Consider the following 24,349-nt stretch of genomic DNA (forward strand, 5'->3'; position numbering starts at 1 on the left):
GTACCATTAACAATCTGATAACACTGTACCATGACACATTATTTGGTTATGACATTATTTCAGTCATATTAGTATTTGTAAGGGTAAGGGTATTATTGAACCCGTGGATACGTTTTCATTTATAGGATACTGATTTGAGACATGGGACTAAACAGGCTAGAAAAAGAGAAATCATTATAATTATAATAATAAAATCATGTATCAAGGGATTATTTAGATTAATATATTTAGAGGCATTAACCTATTTGGTTGCACTCAATCTATTGCTCAACAACACCATAATATTGAAAAATGATTTGTCAATTTATCAGGCTATTATTAACGACACAAGAAAACAACTGCAACACTAATGCACAAACATTTGCTTTACAATCTACAACAACCTTTGCTGTGTTTTAAATTTTTTTAAAAAAACCCAATGACTGAGAAGGGAATCACACTACAAAACTGATGGAGAGCTAAATAATGTTCAACAACAAGACAAGCTTTTAAAGTGCTTTCTGGGCCCAACATTTCAAAGACAAGGACAGCCAATCACTAACCTTCTAAATCGCATCTTTGACCAATATGTGAGCTGTTTCTTCATATTAAACACAAAACATAAAAAATTTCAAACCTAAAAGCATTGAAGTAATTTTAGCAACGGCTGAAGGGAAGAAGCATTATGTGGTCACGTGATCTTAGGGGCGTGACTTCTTAAAAAAACATGGCCGCGCCCAGAGAGATCATGTTGTATTAATCTATTTGTGAACGATCTAGACATTAACAGTACAAAACATTCATACTTTAGTGTGTTTTCTTAAGACTGAAATGACAATGAAGACCTTTTGCGGTCGTGCAAATCCAACAACCGGAGCGCTAGACTGGGTTGAGGAAAGCGAGGAGTATGATTACCATCAGGAGATTGCGAGGTGTGTAATCCATCTAATGTAACACCACCATACTTACACAACAACTGATATTTGCCTCTTTATGTAGAAGTAATCTATGATACTATTCCAAAAATTAAACTTTACTAAATGACGTGAAAATTCTAGACAGTGTCTTGCTATTGTTGTTCTAACACGTGGACGTGTCGGTAACTGTGCCAGAATATCAATTACACTTAATCGAATTGTAGTCATGTGCTTTCCTGTCATGGGACAGGGTGTAAATTATTTGTACATCGCTTGATAATGGTTTGTGTGTCTCCTACCTAGGTCCTGCTATGCAGATATGCTCCATGATAAAGATAGAGTGAGTTTTGTTGTTGGACACATACATACACATAATACAATTACATAAAGAAATACTGTAAATCAAAATTATGGTTCTAATTTTGTTTTTTATAGCTCCTATAATGAGGTGCATTTTGCATTGAATTCATGTTCCACGTGAAAAAGAAAATCAGAATTGTAATTTTTTGGGTGAACAATCAAGATTTGCTTATTTTGACATTTTCCAAAAGCATATGGACTGATAATGATCTGGTTTTAAACATAGAGAAACTGTGCTAAATTTGAATCATTCTGCCTTGTGTTCCTAAGAATGAGAAATACTACCAAGGCATCCGGGCAGCGGTGAGCAGAGTGAAGGCCCGCGGTGAACGGGTGGTGGTCCTGGACATCGGCACTGGGACGGGTCTGCTATCCATGATGGCTGTGACGGCTGGAGCCGACTACTGCTATGCCATAGAGGTACTTACTAGTGCTCATGTACTGAATGTCGATTAATAAGATGGAATTTAGCTGACGACAAAAATGTGGACAGGTGTTTAAGCCCATGGCACAGGCTGCCACTTCCATCACGGAGAGGAACGGCTTCTCAGACAAAATCAAGATCATCAACAAACACTCCACAGAAGTTACGGTTGGACCAGGTTAGATAACAATCATTATACTTATTATCCAAGTAGATCCGACAAGTTCTGTTCATTTGTGTTCTATAGTAGTGATTATAAAACTGATCATTACAGTCATATATGTTGATTGGTTGCAACAGCATTCAAACAGTATTTCAATATAGGATAAAATGTATAGTATAACTACCTATTGAATATAACTTATCACTGTGCACTGTGCAGCACCAAATTTTTTATATATATATATATATATAATCCTTCTTATAATATATATATATATATAATATTATTTAATTATGAATTTAATTATAATTTTTTTTTTATATATATATATATATATATATATATATATATATATATATATATATAATCATTCTTATAATATATATATATATATATATATATATATATATATATATATACACACACAAGCGACTTAAGTGTCATATATTGTAAATATTGTAATGGACAACCTCATTTGTACCACCTTGAATGCCTTGCAAACATAATTGAGTTTGTATCTGCAGATGGAGACATGCAAGAACGAGCAAACATCCTTGTCACGGAGCTGTTTGATACAGAGCTGATCGGAGAAGGCGCGTTGCCCAGCTATGAACATGCACACACACACCTTGTCAAGGTAAATAAATACAGTTGTAAATTGCAGTTATACATTTAGCTGTGTCTTTGAAGTGTTTAATGCTGCTGCTCTCACTGGCACAGGCAGGTTGTGAAGCTGTGCCACACCGTGCCACGGTCTATTCCCAGCTGGTGGAGTCGGATATGCTGTGGAAATGGTCACAGATGCAACCCGTAGAGGTGGATGGGAACAAACTGATGCCCTCTTCTGCTGTAGTGGAGTGTGCAGGAGCGCCCTCTGTCTGTGACATCCAGCTCAGCCAGGTGCCTCCAGAGTCTTTCACTCCCCTCGGGCCCGTCTGCACCATGTTCAGGTACAAGTCTTGATGGTAGTTCAGCTCACTAAATTAAACTGGGCCATAATTAACTGATCTATTTTCCCACTCTAGTGTTGATTTCAGCAAGCCGGTTAGCAGTGCTGCTCAGTCCTACACGGCACAGTTCAAGGCCCAGACCAGCGGGAGAGCACAGGTTGTCTTATCCTGGTGGGACATCGACATGGACCCTGATGGCAACATTGTGTGCACTATGGCCCCTAGTTGGACCTATTCAGAACCTCAAACTTACCCTGTAAGTACTGGTGCTCAGCTGCTAATATTAATGAGCGATCTTACTTGACATTAGCTTTTGAATGTCACAATGCTAAAAATTACAGTATTAATTTACAATAATATAAACATTTGAGGTGGAATGTCTTTGGAAGAGGCCCCTCTAATACGAACACTGTATTACTTTGACTTGGTATAAATATATTTGATAATATCTTGCATCATGTGATGTTCAGTGGAGGGATCACTGGATGCAGAGTGTCTACTTCCTCCCTGCAGAGAAGAACGTTTCAGAAGGAGAAGAGCTGAGCTTAATCGTCTCCCATGATGACTACAGTCTGTGGTACAACCTTACGAACAGGTAAAGATGCTTTCAGTCAGTGTTTTAGACATAGAACATGCCCTCGGTTTTAAACGGAACTGTCTATGAGGAAGACAGTATTATATTTTTGACAGTCTGTCTTTTAGTGAACAAAATGTTGTCAAAGAGGCGCAGTTTCGGCCGTCCTGCAGCTGTCAGGCCCACCTGGTCTGGACGAGGCCTCGCTTCGGGGAACTAAACGACGAACAGAGGACTGAGAGTTATGTGAATGCATTACGCAGTGTAAGTTATACTTTAACATTTACTGCTGATTTACTGTTTTCTGCTTTCTGACGATGGCTCATAATTTAGTGTGTTTGCATGTATGCTTGCAGATTCTGAAACCAGACAGTGTGTGTTTATCTGTCAGTGATGGGAGCCTGTTACCTATTTTTGCTCATCTACTTGGATCTAAAAAGGTGAGTAGCCCATGTTTTTGCTTGAGTCTTAAGATTCACAAATTTAGGTCTGCTTCAAAACCTGGTGATCTGCCTTCTCCCTACACTTCTGAGGCAGCATCATGGAAACTCAGAATTAGATTAAGGAAATTATTAGCAACTCTCTATACACATGCCTTGCAATTGACCAACAGTGTTTGATGATAGCATGATACTAAGCTAACAATTCAATATTGGGTAAATAATCTGTTTTAAATGAAAATGGACTATTTTTAGTGAGTAAATTATACATTTTTAAGTAAACTATAAGCAACTCTATGCACTACACAACTTACAGTTGATTTCAGTAGAGTTGGATGTTAGCATGTTGATAAGATGATGATGCAATATTAGGTAAATCATTTCTGAGAAATAATTTTCAGTTGAATTGACCAATAGAGTTTGATGTTAGCTTGTTGTTAAGCTAACAATGCAATATTGGGTATCTGTTTTAAGTGAAAAATGAACTATAGTACAACTATGCACTACAGAGTTTGATGTTAGCATGTTGCTAAGCTAACTACAGAAAATGATCTCTTCATTCTGGGATTGCGTTTTCTGTGAAGGATAAATAGTGCTGCCTTAAAATGTAGCATTGAAAGCATACCTATGACACCTAGGTAGGCAGCTTACTAAGTTTTGAAACGGAACATACTGTTTATGAATCTTTCTTTCTTTCTGTCTTTTCAGGTGTTCAGTTTGGAAAACTCTGGAATGGCAAAGCAAGTGATTGAACAGGTGAGATTTTGAAGCTAAAAAATCATTGCCTACATGAGTTCAGACAGGATTGGTTCTGAAACATTTGATCTCCTGCTCACAGGTGTTACATACTAACTCACTGAAGCATGGTGTACAGCTGCTGGGAATACGACCTGAGCAGCTCTCATTAGCTGATTTAGAAGGAAATCAGGTACGAACTAGATGAATCTGTATACACCATGAGACCCACTATATATGTACTTTACATGCATTTGTTGGCTTGATTTGAAGGCTCTGCAGAATCTGACTTAATCACATATTTTTGCAAGGATACATTCAGTTGTGACAGTAAAGGCATTTATAATGTTACTAAAGATTGTGAATTCAGACAAATGTATCAACTTTCCACAACTATTGATAATAGTAAGAAATGTTTCTTGAGCAGCAAATCAGCATATTAGAATGATTTCTGAAGGATCATGTGACACTGAAGACTGGAGTAATGATGCTGAAAATTCAGCTTTGCATCACAGGAATTAATTCTATTTTAAAATATATTAAAATAGAAACGTTATTTTAAATTTGTAATACAATTTCCACAATATTACTGTTTTTACTTTTTTGGATCAAATAAATGCAGCTTGAAATCTCCCTTCAGATTTCCGTATTGATGGGAGAGCCCTACTTCAGCACCAGTCTTCTGCCGTGGCACTCTCTGTTCTTCTGGTATTGTCGCACCGCTGTGGCCCAGCTGCTTCTGCCCAACGCTGCCATCCTGCCTCGTGCTGCCACACTTTACATAACCGCTGTTGAATTTCAGGTCAATTATTTCTTTTGGATACATGTCGGATATACTAACTTCTGTATTATACATTTGCAGACTTAAAGGGATAGTTCAGGATTTTAGACATGAATCTCTATAGCTTCCCCATAAGCAGTGTGGTGCATTGACCATGACTTACCCCCGACAGCGTCCTGTGAGCCGAGCTCCGGTCCAGTTTTGGTCAAGATGAAATTAGTCCGGCAAGTTTGCTGGGGTCACGGCAATAAAGCTTTTTTCTTCTCAAATCAATATGTGTTCAAAAGAGTGATATATTTGCGTCTCTAAAACGTTGTCTATGGAGAGGTCAGACCTCGTAATGGCTTGGCACTATTTTCTCCCCTGTCATAACACTGCGCGCTGCCGCTACCTACAGCCAGCTGCGAGCTGCGCAGGCGCACACCACTTTTTCAGTTGTTCGGCAGTGTTTACGTGCTCAGAACAGCTACACGAACGAGCTAACATAGCTACTCACCAAGAGCGATCGGTTTGTACAAGCTTTGTAGAAAACGGTGCGGAATTGTGACTATCCGGACTGTACAAACAAAGATGTGGCGCTTTCTCCTCACACATTTCAAAGATTTCCTGTGGCAGATGTTGCTCTGAGGCGACTTTGGCTCATTGCTCTGGGCTTCAATGTGAACTCCAAACTGGCGAAGATAAAGAAGCTATCCTTTTGATATCCCAAAAGATATCATTTTGGCTGTGTGTCGAAGTCAATGTTGTCATCGTCGCTGCTGTAGTCAGACATGTTATCGTTCTCTTTACGAGCTGTAAACAAAGTGACACGTGCGCGGCTCCCAGCTGGCTGTAGGTAACGTTAGCGGCAGCGCGCAGTGATATGATGGGGGAGAAAATAGTGCCAAGCCATTACGAGGTCTGACCTCTCCATAGACAGCGGTTTTGTGACGCAAATATATCACTCTTTTGAACACATATTGATTTGAGAAGAAAAAAGCTTTATTGCCGTGACCCCAGCAAACTTGCCGGACTAATTTCATCTTGACCAAAACTGGACCGGAGCTCGGCTCACAGGACGCTGTCGGGGGTAAGTCATGGTCAATGCACCACACTGCTTATGGGGAAGCTATAGAGATTCATGTCTAAAATCCTGAACTATCCCTTTAATGTGTACATTTTTGAATTTTGAATCAGGATCTGTGGCGAATCCGAGTTCCCTGCGGTACTTGCGAGGGCTTTGACGTCAGTCCTATGGATGAGATGATTCAGGTAAGTACTGGTTACAGGTTTTGGCCTGAACTCAGTCTTGAATTTAACAATTAACATGACATTTTACTGCAGTTGATTAACATGCTTTTGCGATTAACTCCACCCACAGAAATCTTTGGATTTCCGTGAATCCTGGGAGGCAGAGCCACACCCACTCTGGGAATACCCTTGTCGTGCCCTAACAAAACCACGTCCAGTCATGACGTTTGACTTCACACAATGTGTTCCTGAGCAACCAATCAATAGTGATGGAACTGTGCCATTCACAGGGTAAAACGAACATATTATAACTATTATTATATTGCATAATACATAATATAATTATTATATCAGATAATACAATATGTATATTTATAACAGAATTATGATATTAAATTATTATAAATATGCATTTATTTATTTAATTTTGTTTTTGCATGAATTTTAAATGCTAAAATTTAAATTAATCTTGTGTAATATGTTATATCATATGTTAATATAAATTTATATTACTGTATAAAATAAAATATATTATTATTGAAATACATTACTGTTTAAAAGTTTGGGGTTGATATGATTTTTGGAAAGAAGTCTCTTCTGCTCACCATGGCTGCATTTATTTGATCGGAAAATAAAGTAATATTGTGAAATATTATTACAATTTAAAAAACTTTTCTATTTGAATGTATTAAATGTATATTAAAATGTCATTTAATTATGTGATGGAAAAGCTGAATTTTCAGCAGTCATTACTCCACATGATCCTTCAGAAATCATTCTAATATGCTTTCTTTAGGATTCTTTGATTAAAAACAAAATCTAAATACCAGCATTTATTCTTCCATTCTTTTCTACCATTATAAATGTCTTTACTGGCATTTCTGATTATTTTGATGCATCCTTGCAGAATCAAAGTATTAATTTCTTTAAAAGAAAATCTTACTGACTCCAAACTTTTGAGCAGTATTGTAAATAATATATATAAAAATATATATAATTAAAAGTACACCCCTAATAGATATTGTATATGTGATGCTAGCTACAACAGCAGTGCTCTTGACTGATACTGATGTTTCAGGAGAGGACGCTGTCATGGTGTCGTTCTCTGGATGGAGTATCAGCTGACTGAGGACATCACCGTAAGCATGGGCCTAACCGAGCCAGTCAGTGAAGAGGTATTTGCTAAATGTTCTTGTTTATTGTACAAACAATATCTGCATTCAGATGAAATTTCTCTTTTTGTAAATTTTTTGAAATGGAAATTCAAATAAGACAGTTATAATCAGGTGTCACTCCCCTGGCCTATTCACCTTAACAGTTTTTTTTCTCCTCATTTAACAGGGAGCTTGTGTGTGGAACCCACACCGGAAACAAGGAGTGTTCTTCTTCAGATCTGTGAGGGAAACTTCTGGGAATGGAAGGGAAGATCTTTCCTACAATTTAACCTTTGAACCTCATACTGGTGACATTAAAATGGACTTCTCTGTCACCGAACCTTGACCAATGACAATATTCAAGACTCAAGTGAACTAGGTCATCAGTTGTTTGCATTTTATTCCAAGAGATTGCTTATCCAAAGAGTTTTAATGACTGTGAACTTCTTACACCACAATATTCATGTTCACACTGGTGATGATGATTTAGTAATTTATCTAGACAATCTGATGTGTAATAAGGATTTTAAATACATCAGATCAGAGATATTACTTTGTGTCGTTTGCAGATTCATTCTGATTGCATACTATATAGTATTAGTTCAAACTGTATAGCACTACACAAGTCCCATGATGCTGTTTAAAGTCATCATATGAAATAGGTTGAATATACACCGATTAGCCAAAAACATTGTGACCACCTGCCTAATATGCTGTTCGTCCTCCGCGTGCTGCTGAAACGGCACCGACCCGCCGAGGAATGGACTCTATAAGACTCCTGAAGGTGTCCTGTGGTATCTGGTACCAAAACCTTAGCAACAGATCCTTCAAGTTCTGTAGGCTGCGAGGCCGCAGTGGATCAAGCTTGTTGGTTCAGCATATCAATGACGTCAATGCTCAATTGGATTGAGATCTGGGGAATTTTGAGGCCAAGGCAACACCTTGAACTCTTCATCATGTTCCTCAATCCATTCCAGAACAATGTGTGCATTATCTTGCTGAGAGAGGCCACTTCCACCAGGGAACACCATTGTCATGAAGGGGTGTCCCCGTGATGTAAAAATGCAACTCATTGGGCCAGGTGACCTTCTTCCATTGTTCTAAGGTCTAGTTCCAACGCTCGCGTGCCCATTGTAGGTGCTTTTGATGGTGGACAGGGGTCATCATAGACACTCTGATTGGTCTCTGGCTACGCAGCAGAGTGTGATGCACTGTATTGTGACATATTCCTCCTGTAACCATCATTAAGAATTAGTTTGACTATGCCACAGTAGACCTTAAGTTGGTTCGGACCAGACAAGATAGCTTTCGTTGCCCTTATGCATCGATGAGCCTTGGGTGTCCGACACCAAACCGCCGGTTTGTCCCTCCTCAGACCTCTGTTGGTAAATTCTCACCACTACCCAGACCTTAATATGTGGGTCCTTGTTAGATGTTCAACAATATTAGTTTCACCTGTGACTGTGCATAATGCTCTTTCATCAGTATATATGAATATATAAGGCAAAAGTCCATGTATTATTTTAACAAATTTTATTAAGCATTTCATTTTAGCTTAAAATAATCACATTACACTATACAGAAGGCAAACTGCTTTGGATTTTCAAATAAAACAAACTTTACTCAAAACGGGCTTTCCTTGCTTACACATGAAGATGAGACTGATATAATCCAGAGATTCATATTTTCAACAGTCATCTCTCTGAATACTATTTGACATATTTAAAGACTTACAACCAAACCATTCAATTGACAGATGACACTGTGAACGGTGTCCCTGTTGATTACACGGATGGAAATGTAATCTGGGCCTTGATGTTGCAGAATCATAACGGAATGTAATAATGTCTCAAAACCGAGTGTCTATGCATCAGCTATATCAGTGTTGGCCAGCAGAACCTTCTCTCCAGGTTTGAAGGCAGGCATGCCTATATATGGACAGCTGGCACATCGGAAGGCATCGCCCAGATAACACTAGAGAGGAAAAATAGGTCATAATTTATACAAAACTTCTAAGTACAAAGAAATGATTTAATGATAGAAATACATACACTTCCACAGGCTGATTTGGGCTGGCTGGCTTTCTGAGCGGCTTTACTCTCCTGTTCCAATTCATCGGCAAGACCACAAGTGCTACAGACCAAGAACGGTCCTGTTAGTAGATGGATACAATGTTTACAGCTTTATATGTTGTTTAATTTGAGGTAAATCACCAGTTTTTGCAGGCTTTTTTCTTCTTTTTGGAGTCATCTCCACAGGAAGCCTTGAGGGAGGACGGGTCAGGCTTCTTCAGATCATCAGCATCCAAAAGTGCATCTGAATCCACCAAATCCTAGAGAAGTGAAGGAGCAAAACAACATGCTGGGTATGGGTACTTCACAAAAGGCACAAGACTGAATAGATCGTTACATACCACATCATCGTCATCAATATCATTGGCTGATAGAGTCCACTTTTGTGCAGTGCTTGGATCAAGAGCGGGTTTCTCTGCAGAAATCAAGTGTTGTGAATGCATTGATTTGCCCCTTTTTAATTGATTGATACATCAACATGAAACATCATTCAAAACCTCGCATAGAGTAAAACATGAGGCTTTTGACTGAATTTTCCGTTATTATAACACAACGCTTCCCCGCCATTGACAGAAGTGGAGATTTTTGTGGAAATGATCAAAAAAGCTGGCGTTGGCTGGCAACTTTTTAAAATAAACGCTGGCAGGGAAAGAGTTAAATTGTCCACTGCAAAAACAATCTATCTTTGAATAACGATGTGAGGAATCAAGACCAGAATACGTTCATGGGGTCAACTTTGACCTTGTGTTGCATTTAATGTGGAAGTGCTTAAAAACCACAGACCTGTCGTAGTTGTTTTCTTGCCAAAGGAAAGTTTCAGTTGCGTCGAGGATCCGACCTCAAAGTTAGGTTTAGATGCTGACATCCGCACCCTTAAAAGCGTGTTTCCCTGGAAGCCTGAGCGCTCTCTCAGATCTGCGGCTGCTTCTGGGCTCAGCGGCTCCGTCTTCACCTGTGAAAATTAAACGCGCTTTAGTTTAACTGACATGCAGACTTTAGGGCCATCTGAATCTAATGCACTTTTTATTTGCTCATTGTATTTTAGAAAAAAAACTGTTTCAGTAGGCCAGTTCAAAACTGGTCAAAAGTAATATATACTATCCCAGTCATACACTGAATCAACTTAATAAAATCACTGAATTCTGACCTCTGTGACGGACATTAATCCACACAGTTTAAGAGCTGACATCAGTTTCCCAGCGGTCCTCACACTATTGTCTTCAGAACCTGAGAAGAAACGTTACAAGGCACTGATTCATTCCACTTGAGGATGTTGTACAGACTGTGGCGTTGTGAATTCGATACCTGTTACTGGCTCTTCTAGCACAAGTTTCCCTCCAGGTTTCATCACTCTGGCGATCTCAGCCAGCATTTCAGAGCTGTGGATTGGTGAGCTATCAGCCAGAAGGCCTGAGAGAACCCAGTCATAACTTGAAGCTGCATTAGATGCTAGAACAGACAGATATGAGGTGTGTTAACATTTTTGGGAGAATGATTCCTTTAATTTTTTTAACTCAGGCATAAGAGTTTATTACTTGCAAGTCTCAGTCTGTGTACTTACAAAGTTGTAGTCTCTCCATGTTCTCCAAAGACACCAGACTCTGGTTACCAACAATAGAGCCAATAGTTTCAGCAAACTCCTTGAGTGCAGTGGGAGATGATGGCTGAGTCCATATCAGCAGCACCCTGTCCCCCTCCTTCAGTCCAAGGTCTGCCATCACCTGATACTGGTAATAAATAAATATATAAACATTACTATTTTAATGCTTTTGCAAGAAGTCTCTTATGCTCATCAAGCCTGCGTTTATTTGATCGAAAATACAGGGAAAAAAAACTGTAATATTGGGAACTATTATTACAATTTAAAATAATGGTTTTGTATTTTAATATACTTTAAAATATCATTTATTTTTGTCATGCAAAGCTGATTTTTCAGCATCATTAATCCAGTCTTTAGTGTCACATGATCCTCCAGAAATCATTCTAATATGCTGATTTATAATCAATGTTGGAAACAGTTGTGCTGCTTTATATTTTTTGACCATCTTTTAAGCAGCACAACAGAAAAAAATATTAAGAAGCACAACTACTTCCAACCTTGATAATAAATCAGCATATTAGAATGATTTCTGAAGGATCATGTGACACTGAAGACTGGAGTAATGATGCTGAAAATTCAGCTTTGCATCACAGAAATAAATTATATTTTAAAGTATATTAAAAAAAGAAAACCATTATTTAAAATTGTAATATTTTTTTCCAATATTACTGTCTCCAAACTTTTGACAGGTACTGTATATTCTATATATAAATATGGTACTGTATATATATACACACACACACACACACATATATACACATACATTTATATATATATATATATGTACTAGTGTTCCTTTAGCAGACTAGCTCATAACCAGATGCATGTATTAAGTTGTATCTCCCAGATTCTGTCCTAGATACACTAACCATTACAAATGACCATTTACAGTAAGATCGGCTGCATCATGATGACGGTGCAGTAACAACACAACGTAAACAGACACCATTGTGCTCTGAGACAGTGAGATCACTTTGCCAATGTAACAGCTTTAACGTACCATTCAGTTTAGCCAAATATCAGAAAACCCATCCACACAACAGAATATATTCACAAAGACAAGTTTTCTGAACAATAATAAACAGCTGTCCCACCTGTTTATCGCGTTAAAAAATGTGTTTCCAACACCGGTCACGATGGACGTCGCAAGTTGTTATGTAGGCGTCGCGCTTGGATGATGATGAGGATGATGATGATGATGACATCTGCTGTTAGAATAAGCCAAACCAGTAGAATGGCAATCCACGTCTTGCCTCATAAACGTTCTCTGATTGATTAGTATAATGGATAGTAAAAACGGTTTTCATGTCTCAACTCTTTACTGTGTATTATCAATTTATTGGATATACAAATTTCGTAGTGTCATTATTGAGGTATTAATTATCGCCCAGTTGACGACTTTGGTGTGGTAAACGTTAATTTTCTCCGCGCTGACTACAGTTGGCCAATCATCGTCGTCTGTGGTTACCTGTAATACATTTACAAAGACTACTTAGGCAGATACATATTTTTTTGTGTGTGTCAGATTGTATTATATTTTAATTAATATATGTTTAATTTTATGTGCTTCATAGTATGCATGTACCGACAGTGCTACATAATTGTATCAAGGTTTGAATGTGGATCAACGGCGAATTGCCGTATTTGGGCCACCAAGAGCCCCCTAGAGGAAGAGTGATATTAGCAACAGTTAATGGCGACATATATATATTTTTTTACAGTCTATGTATTTGTAATCATATAGGATGCATGCGCAGTCCGCTGTGGTTGGATATGGCGTCGCTGGTTAGAGCACTGAGAGCTGGAAGGGCCTTGCGGGGTCTCGGCAGCGGTAAGCGGGGGACAGTGACAGGGCTTCGGGCATTAGCGGTTTAGTCCACAATCGTTATGTTTAAAAAGTTGACTTTAGTCATTCGTGACAGCTGCCGATGGTGTATCTTGTAAATAGTTCTGCCTGCTTCCAAGTAAGGCAAATGTAAGTCAGCTGGGCGACTAGAGAAGGTGACCATGAAGGACAGGATTGCGCGTGCAAACAAAAAGTGCACATGACAAACCATAACATTGAAGGTTGTGTAATTCAGCTTGATGGCAAATGCATATTGAAATAAAGGTGAACATCAAATTAAACGTGTGCAATTATAAGCTTTTCCAAATGTTTTTCAAAAGTAAATGATTTGCAAAGCAGGGAATATAACTGAATGCTAACATATTAACCCTTGTTTGAGATTATTTCACTTTTATGAATCTGATCCACTAACTTATATAAGAAAAGAAACTGAAGGCTCAGCGGTGCGTACTTTTTAAAATGTTGGGTTGCAATGCTTTTATTACTATAGAGCATGTTTTATGATCTAGTTATGGAGTGTTATGTTGCATGGTAATTCTTTTATGTTATGCACTATTACAGTTGCAGTTCAAGGGACAGTCAGTCCCCAGTGCAGAAATGTGAGACGTGGATTCCATTGTGCCACCCTGTTACGATTGGCCGACGACTCTAAAAGTGGCACATCTGTACCACCTCCATCCTTCCATGAGATTCCCACAGCTGGAGAGAGCTCATCTTCTTCAGAACCTTCAGAAGATGGCCAGCCAAACACCAGGTTAGAGCCCCAATCCTCCAGACCTGATGGAGTATAAGAGTTAAATTCGTCATACATGGATCAACCCTGCTGTCATTTAATCTAACCTAGTCCATTTGGCATCTCAGTTATCAAGATCAGAGTGGCGAACACGGCGAAGACTATGAGACGGAAGAGCAGCTCCAGGTTCGCATCCTGACCTCGGCTCTGGAGTTCGTTCCGGAGCACGGCTGGACTGTGGAGGCCATCGCAGCTGGAGCAGAGGTTTGTGTCTTAACGCTAAAGAAATCCTCAAGCATTGTAAATATTATTAGACAATATAACGGTAATTATATGCTTTGTGATTCAGACTCTTGGCCTGTCATCAGCTTCCACTGGGATGTTCAACAATGGAGCCGGAGACTTGGTCCTGCATTTCGTTGCACAGTGTAACGCTCAACTTGCCGATACATTGGCAGAGCAACATAACCTGGTCCAGCTTGGCCAGGCGGAGTGAGTTTAATATAATTCATTATTTAATATGCTAGTATACTTGAGAAACATGATTTGTGTCATTGTTAAGGTGTGAATAACAGGTTAAGAAGCCACCTCTAAAAATGGCATTTTATATAGATTTTTTAAATGGAAGTTTTATGGATGTGAGACGTGGATTTCATTGCGCAGCCCTGTTACGACTTTCCCGTGACTAGTCTAAAGTGACTTAAATCTCCTTGTGCTGATTTTTATATAGATTTTTTTTTTTATATATAACATTCAATATTATATTTTATTGTATTGTGGATTTAAGTTTTTATGTACATATTATAGTTACATATTATATTATTGTGGATTTATTTATAATTTATTTATAATTATTTTGGGTAAATAATAATATCAGTGGTTTATTTATGATTATTTGGGGTAAATTATCACATCAGTTACATAAGTTTTTATGTAAAAAAAGTTGTTACATAACATTATATTACATTATATTATTGTGTTATTATTGAGTTATTTATGTAAATTTGTCCCCCTACATGTATTGTATTATATTATATTACAGTGGATTTATTTAATTATGGTTTATGATTATTTTGGGTAAATGATAATATCAGTGGTTTATTTATGATTATTTTGGGTAAATTATCATATCAGTTACATAAGTTTTTATGTAAAAAAAGTTATGTTACATAACATTATTTTACATTATATTATTGTGGAGTTATTTATGTAAATTTGTCCCTCTATATTATATTATATTATATTATATTATATTATATTATATTATATTACAGTGGATTTATTTATTTATGGTTTATGATTATTTTGGGTAAATGATAATATCACTGGTTTAAGTTGTTTTGTTGTAATTGAAATTACAGGAATTAATCATGCTTGAATGCTTATTTTAATATATTATGTTATTGTACGGATAAATAATTATAAATATAATCAATTGTGAATTCAATTGTTTAGGTGTTGTAATTAAAACCTACATGTATTTTTGTATGTGTTAGATCAAAGGAAACGGCAGAGTTTCTGAGAGACGCCGTAGAGATGAGACTGCGGATGTTGATTCCTTATATTGACACGTGGCCTCAGGTATGCGTTGCCTCATGCAGTCTCCTCTATCAAAACCTAAACTTCAAATGCTTAATCTTTAATAAGCAATAATTTATAAAAAATGATGGAAGTAAGAAAGAAACACTGTGTTGTTTATGTCTCCTCTACTTTTGCAGGCCATGAGCATCCTACTACTGCCACACAACATCCCCGACAGCCTGAAGCACCTGTCCACGATGGTGGATGACATCTGGTACTACGCAGGCGATCGCTCGACAGACGTGAGTGGCTTCTCTGATCTCACTTGCCACCGTCCTCCTTTCTTTGGTGTGCTAATCCACCTGTATTTCTTCTCTGTCTTAGATGAACTGGTACACGCGGCGGGCGGCACTGACGGGGATCTATAACACCACAGAGCTGGTGATGGTGCAGGACTCGTCTCCTGACTTTGAAGAGACATGGGCCTTCCTCGACAATCGCATAAAAGATGTAGTTAACATGGCGAACACGGCTAAACAGGTTAACTGATGAAAGACAGACAAAATGTGAACGCTACCAAAACGTGATCAGCAAATATTATTACTAATATACTGGGTAATCTTTGTTTGGTTTAGGTGCAAGCCACAGGAGAAGCCGTGGTTCAGGGACTCATGGGAGCCGCAATTACGGTAATCAGGCTAAAATACAATTTCCAGATAGAAATATATCAGCCCTAATACCAAGTCTGCTATTTCAAGTTGTTGGTATTTTAGTGATTAAATAAAAAATAAAAAAACATGCTTAAGGGGTACTTCTACACGACAATGATGTACTAACAATTTAAGTTTATCCTTCGTACCAATTTAACTTTTTCCCTTCTACCTTTTTTTCTTTTTTTTTAAATCAGGGTCTCGATTCTTTCTTTTGATATATTGCATGTTCAGATATTCATTCAACAAAACATTCTGGGGGCCATGAAAACTTTGTGAATATGATCAAAAATGCTGGTGGTGGCTGGCAACTTTTTTTTCAAAAACACTGGCAGGGAAAGAGTTAAAACGCTGAACGACTAAAAACGCTGTATTCTGCTGCCAGGCCAGTAGTTGGCGATGCCACCTTGTAAAGAATCACTACATGCTTGTATAGACTGAACACGTTATACACACATGCATAATGTCACCGTTTTCACAAATTCGAGTCAATAACGTTATAGTTTTCAAAAAAACGTACAAAGTGCATAAAAAGTTTTCAGGTTTTAGTTGAAAATTTATTTGAATTTGGTAAATATTTATTTAAATATTACAAATATTTTGATGTTATTAAATGTTTAATGCTAGAACATTACAAAATCACTGAAGCCATAATATTTTATTTATTAATTTTATTTCATTTTTAATAGTAAGCTTCCTTTTCTTACAGCTGAAGAACCTAACAGGGATGAACCAGAGACGATGAGTTTCTTCTGAAGTTCCTGCCTTTGTTTTATCTTGTCTTCTACTCGACCCCTCGACTGAGCAGCGCAAATGTCTGACAGCTCACTCACCCACTCTAAACCAACTAAACATGATAAAATGATCACAAAGAAAGTGTTTGTGCTACGATACAGGGTAGATAATCACACCCTTAGCACTTTTAAATGGGCCAGCTGTGCTATACCTAATACCTCTATTTGTATCGTAACCCGAGCCCAATGAGGAGACAGTTTTCCTTTCAGGCATTGCAGTCTGCTGCCACACTCTCTGCATTTGTAAAAAAAAGTAAGAATATGAATGTAAATTGTATTTGAGAGTCCTGTGGTCATACAGTTTGTGTCTGACTCATTGGCGAGTCCCTTATTAAAAGAAATAAAGGGTAACCTATTTACAGAATAGTGTCTCAGTCTGTTATTTTTGATGTTGCAGATTCGACCTACTCTTACAAAAATGTTGTAAAAACTTCCATATTAATAAATATTATGATTTTACAGTAGCAAGCATAACTGTAGTGAACATGATATTATAAGATATCACAATGACTTAATTAGTTGGTGGGTTTAACAATACATTGTTTTAATAATATATTGTTCCAAGTCCACTGAAAGACATATGACTTTTATTCTAGGTTGACGCGTAACGGTTTCTGAGGACTTTTAGTATGTCTAACCGGAAATGGTACTATAGTGATCCGGATGCTAACGGAACGAGGGCGGCTAGTGGCCAATGAGCTGCTGTCGTTTGTTATTGTGCTGAAGAAGCGCTCGATGCTGGAGTGAATGAAAGACAGACCGCACATATAGTTCGTTTATTTATTATCGTCTTAATCTTGAGCTAAATTTCACTATGCCGTATGCCAACCAGCCCACAGTGAAGATCACGGAGCTGACGGACGAGAATGTGAAGTTTGTGATCGAGAACACGGATCTCGCGTGAGTGAAGTGATCATTTAGCGTTTCAAAGCAAGTGTGTTATAATGGCATTGAAATTATCGTTTTTTATGTTGTTACTAACAGAAATATGATATTTTTAAATACCGCGTAACAACATTTAAAAACTATAGTATATGCATCTGGCAAGAATCATAAGAACCATTATTACCATCACTTTACCATGGTACCACCATAGTACACTTTGCTGTCGCGTGCTTTTAAAGCATTAAAGCCGCACAAATCCCGAGATTTGAGATATATACTTTTTTATTTGCATTTCAATATGATAAATATTTGTATCATTTATTATCATTTTTTTTTATAAATAATAAATTAAGTGTTAAAATATTCATAGATATATATGACAAACTAAAACCATAAAGATAAAAGATTGAATATAACAAATTAAAAGCATAAAGGTCATTTTATTTATTTAAAACTTCTTTTTTAAATGAAGTATTATAATATTAAATATGTTTTATGTTCATGTTTAATGCTAGAAAATTGCTAAATCACTAAAAACAAGGTTTAAACTGTGTTGGACCTGCTGAGGCCAATGATCAACATTTTATGGAGGTTAAGCACCTTCCATTGACCTTTTTCACTAATTTTCATTTATTAATTGAAAAAGGGTAGAGTTTCAGGCTCTATTTGTACCCTGTTCATAGGAAGTACCTGTTACTATTAAAGTTTTTTTATATATTTCTGTATTTTGTTTTTTATTCAGGGTGGCGAACTCCATTCGTCGTGTGTTCATGTCAGAAGTTCCAACCATCGGTAAGGATCAAACCATCTCAGTCTTCTAGATGGTTTTATTTCTAGCCCTTCTAGATAGTTTTTATACAGATAAGTTCATGTAATAATGTGTTTACATGATTAAATTATGCGCTTTGTCTTTTAGATCTGTTAATCTGATGTAATGTGCTTGTTTGCCAGCTATCGATTGGGTTCAGATCGATGCCAACTCCTCGGTGCTCCATGATGAGTTTATTGCACACAGAGTGGGTGCGTTTGGATAAAATCTTTCCAAATCTTTCATTTCATTCTTCTTATAATGCATAGTGCGGCCTCTCAAAGTTATCATGCTCATCTTTTACAGGGTTAATTCCACTCACAAGTGATGATATTGTCGACAAGATGCAGTACTCACGAGTAAGTATTGAACTCTTAAATGCATTGATTATTGTGAAGTGTAACGTAACATTTTGCTTTCTTTGGTTTCCCGTTAGGACTGCACATGTGATGATTTCTGTCCGGAGTGTTCGGTTGAGCTCACGCTTGACGTAAGATGTACAGAAGATCAGACGCGACACGTGACCTCACGAGATCTCCTGTCCAATAACCCCCGGGTCATCCCTGTATGTATATACTCTCCTCACAAACTCAAATACAGACGCTGCGTGTTCTGATGTGCTGTATCTTGTTCTTCAGGTAACATCCAGAAGTCGAGACAACGATCCCAATGACTATGTAGAGCAGGATGGTGGGTCCAGTTCCTCTGTATAAGTTTCTGTATAATCACTCAGATGTATTTGCATTCATCATTTGGGGTTTTCCACAGACATCTTGTTGGTGAAGCTGCGGAAGGGTCAGGAGCTGCGTCTCAGAGCGTACGCTAAAAAGGGTTTTGGCAAGGAACATGCCAAGTGGAATCCCACCGCTGGGGTGGCGTTTGAGTATGACCCAGACAATGCGCTGAGACACACGGTGTACCCACTTCCACAGGAATGGTATGGTTCTTATGCAAGCCTCTAAAATGAGAGTAAATCTTCATGCTAGTCGACTAAGCAATGTAGCCATTGGCTAATAAATAGTTAGATTTCACTCGCCAGTGTTTGAGTTAGAGGCTAAGTATGAGTTTAGCACAGATATATTGAACACTCTGATTGAGCACTTAAGAGAGTTTCGCTCTTCGTCTTTAAAGCACGCTATTGCAGTTTATCTCGTATCTGACGCACCGCGCCCAACTCGCTGTCGCTTAGCTGAGAGCACTCTGTTTCTCTCACACATGCAAAAAGAGAGTGAGAGTCTTGCATACCACGTAGAATTGACCCGCTACATGTAAATTATATTCTCTGCTGTATTTTTCAGTCAAAACGGAGTTCATTTGGAATTATTCAGCCTTTAAGAACAAGCAGAAGCCACTGCCGGCTTCTTCAGAAGTGGGCGGAACTAATGTGCATTCGCTCACCTATTAGCGTCCTTCAGCAGATCAGTTCGAGGGAACGCAGATAACGTGATTTATTTATTTATAATGTACCTGATGACACATTGGTACATAAATGAACAAACTGGGAAAATCTACCAGCCACAAATGTTTCTCACTGATCATTACATTTTTTAAAAATTATGAATAAATAAATAATAAATTATATTAATATTTGTGTGTGTATATATATGTAAGGAATAATTGACGACAGGCCGTTGAATTATTAGAAAAATAATGCACACCCGAGGTGGTAATGCGGTCACGACGCGAAGCGGAGTGGCCGTTCACCTCGGGTGTGCATTATTTTTCTGATAATTCAACGGCCTGAAGTCAATTATTCCGCTTATACTACAGTTACCACACCTCGAAACATTGTTCAGATTATGTATTTCAAGACGTTTGTAAAGTTTTTGTCATTAAAACGCTCTTGTATGTAGGTCTAATTTCTTACGCATCTAAACCAATGCCTCCGTTGCTAATTCCAAAACGTCATTTTAGAGTTAGTAACGGAGGTTTGAGCCACTGATAGCAGAATAATGCTGGGACACACGCCTAGCTGACACATTCTCTGACTGTTTTCATCGACTGCAGCAGATTTTAAACACCGACTTTGAACACAGACTGAACGCACTGAACACGCGTTTGGTCATGATCAGTCATAAGTATCAAATTACATTCATAACCGGCCTTAAAGTGTGTCCCCGGCTTTATGCAGTTATTAATGCAGTTATTATAGAGAGATGTTGCAATAATGAGACAGAAAAGCATGTGCGTCAATATTATTATTTATTTATTAATTCAATTCGTTATAATTAATTTGTTCATTCTTTTTTCTATTATTGACAGATGACAGTAGACTAGCCAAATAAATGAAACACAAAGCCCCTTTAACAAGTAGACCTATCAATAATTATTTATTTGTTATATATAAAAATCCGTGCTGCAGGACTATCCATTTATTTAGCCTATTTTCAGTTTAATTTTCTATTGATTATAGATAGCCTAGGACTATATACTTTATTTATTAAAATTAAACTGCATGTTTCCATTGATTGTGAAGCTAGACATTGAAAATTCCAGATCAAGCGCATGGGGCTGCATGTTATTTCTTGTTATGAATTGTATCCTATTTTCCGTTATTACCGTTAACTACGCGAAGTGATATGGAACTGTAATGCGGTCAAGACCCGCCTGGAACTACTTTAGCTGTGCGTTTCCCTGAAAATAATGCACACCTTAGAACGTTCTTCAACCAATCAGATTCAAGCATTCAACAGCCCTGTAGTATAAATATATATACACACACACACACACACACAATATAATGTCAAAATGCCGGTCTTGGCAATTATTCATGCTAACACAGTCAGTTATGTTCAAAGTGAACGTAAACGGTTGAGAAAGAAAACGCATGTGTAACAGTATAATAGACCTGTATGTCAGGTCTTAAAGTGACAGCAGCCTAATAAACCTGCTGCCAAATTATGAAATAATATTAAAAATATATATATGGCAGTTTTCCCCCATTGTATTTCAAACCACTAGCCACAGTGGATGGTGAGCATAAAAAGTTACTGTCAAAAAATTTGATTTATAATTCTGAACCTTTCTTTGATTGTCAGGCCTAAAAGTGAATATTCAGAAATTGAAGAGGATGGAGTTCAAGCTCCATATGATCCTAATGGCAAGCCAGAAAGGTAAGGGAGTTTAAACTCATACTTGCATAAGGATATATGCAATGGAATTATTGTCCCTCTGTTGCACATATTTTGAAAGTGTGTTAAAATGTAGACAAGATAATAATGCACAAAAAGACTAAATAACTGCAGTATTCTGTTTTATATTAAGAGGAATTTCTTAAATGTGTTTGTTGCCTCCAAGCAATATTGTGATTTTATATTTTTATTAGTTTTATATAAATAAATATAAAGGCAACACATTTAAGAAATTCCTCATCATATACAAACAATTTGCTTTTATTCAAAATCATATTTGTTATTTAATTGACATTGTATATGCATCATGTGCTTGCAAATTGAAAAACATTGTGAAATAGTTAATAAAAAAAAGCATGTCAATACAAATAAAATTAAATTTCCATTAAGGTTCTATTACAACGTGGAGTCCTGCGGTTCACTTCGGCCAGAGACCATCGTCATGTCGGCTTTTGCTGTCCTTAAGAAGAAACTGAGTGATCTGCAGACTCAGCTCAGCCACGAAATTCAAAGCGATGTGCTCACCATTAACTAAACTGATAAAATACTGCTTTTTTGGGTCACGTTTTTGGGAAAATATATTTTTTCAGCTGTTATTTGTTTTTGTTTTTTTGCATGAAACCTGTTATGATGGAGAATTCTATTAATAATAAACACATAAAAACATTGTCGTTTCATTCCATAACTAGAACAATGTGGGGGAAAAACACTATGAACACCAGAGGGCAGGGTTTGTGTGAAAAATATATAAAGAGGCCATTCTGTTCATTAATACATGATTGAAACATAAAAAGACAGCGTGTATGGTCATGACAAGGCATAGAACAGCATGCTGATAATGGGAAGATTTTATTTCAAGCAAAACAAGCCCTGAAATGGATGTAACAAATTTACATAAAGCCTCCCCGAGACAAACTATGTAAACAAAACACATGGCTACGTGAGACAGATTGACAACAGATTGTGCAATCATATTTATTCGTCCCGTAAATTTTGGTTGTTTCAAATACATGAGTGTCGAGGGATTTCGAGGAAAGTGCAGTCACAAAAAAAAAAAATCTCTTTGATTTTAACCATGAATTCTAGTTTAGCACAAAATTACAGCAACATAGATCAAGTGAATGCATTCCTCACAAGTGTGTGGGACAAATATGAAGAAAGAACTCGTAGTCCAGCTGTAATTAGGCAGGAACTCCTGTGTGTCTTCGTATAAAATGAGTTTTTAAAATCGGATTCTGCGTAGACAACGATTCAATGCTGTCGTTTTTGCCATAAATATAAAGTATCGGTTTTCTGATATCGTAAATTGTTAATGTGCGGTCACATTGGCGATATTTCAGCAAAATTCCGCGGGCACAAACTCCATCAGTAGCTATGTATGAAGCACTGCCCATACGCAAGCTTTCTGTTAGTATTCGCGCGATGAACTTGAACACGAACTTTTTCGCTATCACGCGAAACTCCAGAACGGGCGAAATTTCGCGGATCAATGGTAAATGTGACCGCATTGTAAGTGGCCTGAAATATGTGCTCGTTTTGTTTTTCGTCAAGTATACACACCACACAAATCTACATGTTTACTTCTTTCTTTAATTACATTGTCTAAAAGAAGCAGGTGACAGTCATTATCTCGTTATTTTTCATATCTTCTAATTCACTGAGACCTATGTATATGTAAATTTCATTTCATAATATTATATATTGTACTGTGGAATACTGGCAAAGAAAGACCAAACAGTGTTCTTTAAATTTGTGTATTGCTTCTTAACTGATACCACATAGATTTTTGGCACACCACATATCAGAGTTAAATGTCATAAAAATTTCATAAATATTTCTATAAATCTTTAAAATACTGTGCTGTTTCCTAAAATAAGATATATAGAGATGATTACTCTAACTCCTCTAAGGTCGAGAGATAAGCAAACATATATATAATTTATTTCTGAATCTCTTCACTGCATACTTTATCGTTCATCATAACTTTATTTCATTCACAGCCACTCTCAAAATCTGTTGCCTTTCCCTCAGTTCTGACGTTACCCACAGTGCTTTGAAGGTGAAATGTGTAATAATGCTGGCTGTCCCTTCGTGTCTCTGTGATGTTTTAATCTCAAATATGAACATTATCTCCATTCTGATTCCATACCTGTGGGGTTTTATGGCGTTTTAAGTCCGATAAAATGTATGCATCTCTGAGAAACGAGACTCTAACAATGGGAAAATCACAACTAAATCTTAGATGATCTAGAGATGTTGTGGTGTGTCAAATTGTAACACAGATAGGCACACATTGCAGTTACATGTTTAAATAAATAACATAATAAACAAATCATAACTTCTCCCAGTTGTTGAGCAAAGCAAAAGGATTGCAGGACATAAAATGAAAAGGACAAGTTTTGGTTAAACAGGACAATGAGAATTTACACCTTGTGAAACCACTTCAAATTTGTTGTAGATGGTTGTAGGTTTAGCTAAAAAAAAAATAAATAAAAAGTCCAAATCAAATTTCAATAAAAATTTCAATAAATATAACAATTTA

The 24,349-nt window shown here is 37.2% G+C and overlaps 4 protein-coding genes across 5 annotated transcripts; 3 read left to right on the plus strand and 1 right to left on the minus strand.

The window, feature by feature from the left end:
• The first annotated feature begins 676 nt into the window (after positions 1–676).
• prmt7 (protein arginine methyltransferase 7) lies at positions 677–9,333 on the plus strand. Of its 2 annotated transcripts, none has more exons than XM_079859189.1 (17): positions 677–911; positions 1,200–1,236; positions 1,527–1,676; positions 1,750–1,858; positions 2,368–2,480; positions 2,564–2,793; positions 2,869–3,049; positions 3,264–3,388; positions 3,496–3,631; positions 3,724–3,807; positions 4,516–4,563; positions 4,646–4,735; positions 5,183–5,344; positions 6,500–6,574; positions 6,684–6,844; positions 7,632–7,728; positions 7,895–9,333. In XM_079859189.1, exons 1-17 carry the CDS (start codon positions 811–813, stop codon positions 8,051–8,053), a joined length of 2,058 nt encoding a protein of 685 aa, XP_079715315.1. In that variant the 5' UTR covers positions 677–810; the 3' UTR covers positions 8,054–9,333. The 2 variants fall into 2 exon arrangements, with proteins under 2 accessions (XP_079715315.1, XP_079715314.1); XM_079859188.1 differs by having other exon boundaries at positions 3,484–3,631; positions 7,895–9,332.
• On the minus strand, positions 9,233–12,558 carry ciapin1 (cytokine induced apoptosis inhibitor 1). Its single transcript, XM_079859190.1, has 9 exons — positions 12,474–12,558; positions 11,341–11,506; positions 11,085–11,228; positions 10,927–11,006; positions 10,563–10,731; positions 10,121–10,194; positions 9,921–10,039; positions 9,759–9,840; positions 9,233–9,681 (listed from the first exon to the last, which is right to left on the minus strand). The coding sequence occupies exons 2-9, from the start codon at positions 11,495–11,497 to the stop codon at positions 9,571–9,573; spliced, it is 936 nt and encodes a 311-aa protein (XP_079715316.1). The 5' UTR covers positions 11,498–11,506; positions 12,474–12,558; the 3' UTR covers positions 9,233–9,570.
• A 498-nt stretch (positions 12,559–13,056) lies between these two features.
• coq9 (coenzyme Q9 homolog) lies at positions 13,057–17,347 on the plus strand. Its single transcript, XM_079859310.1, has 9 exons — positions 13,057–13,210; positions 13,787–13,979; positions 14,087–14,222; positions 14,308–14,450; positions 15,455–15,539; positions 15,677–15,781; positions 15,864–16,019; positions 16,115–16,168; positions 16,899–17,347. Exons 1-9 carry the CDS (start codon positions 13,129–13,131, stop codon positions 16,932–16,934), a joined length of 990 nt encoding a protein of 329 aa, XP_079715436.1. The 5' UTR covers positions 13,057–13,128; the 3' UTR covers positions 16,935–17,347.
• A 287-nt stretch (positions 17,348–17,634) lies between these two features.
• On the plus strand, positions 17,635–24,302 carry polr2c (RNA polymerase II subunit C). The gene is made up of 9 exons (XM_079858854.1): positions 17,635–17,883; positions 18,611–18,660; positions 18,820–18,888; positions 18,983–19,035; positions 19,113–19,241; positions 19,315–19,366; positions 19,445–19,613; positions 21,715–21,789; positions 22,198–24,302. Exons 1-9 carry the CDS (start codon positions 17,798–17,800, stop codon positions 22,340–22,342), a joined length of 828 nt encoding a protein of 275 aa, XP_079714980.1. The 5' UTR covers positions 17,635–17,797; the 3' UTR covers positions 22,343–24,302.
• Positions 24,303–24,349: the final 47 nt, after the last annotated feature.

The sequence above is a fragment of the Squalius cephalus genome (assembly GCF_949319135.1).
Source record: "Squalius cephalus genome assembly, chromosome: 23".
Taxonomy (NCBI): Eukaryota; Metazoa; Chordata; class Actinopteri; order Cypriniformes; family Leuciscidae; genus Squalius; species Squalius cephalus.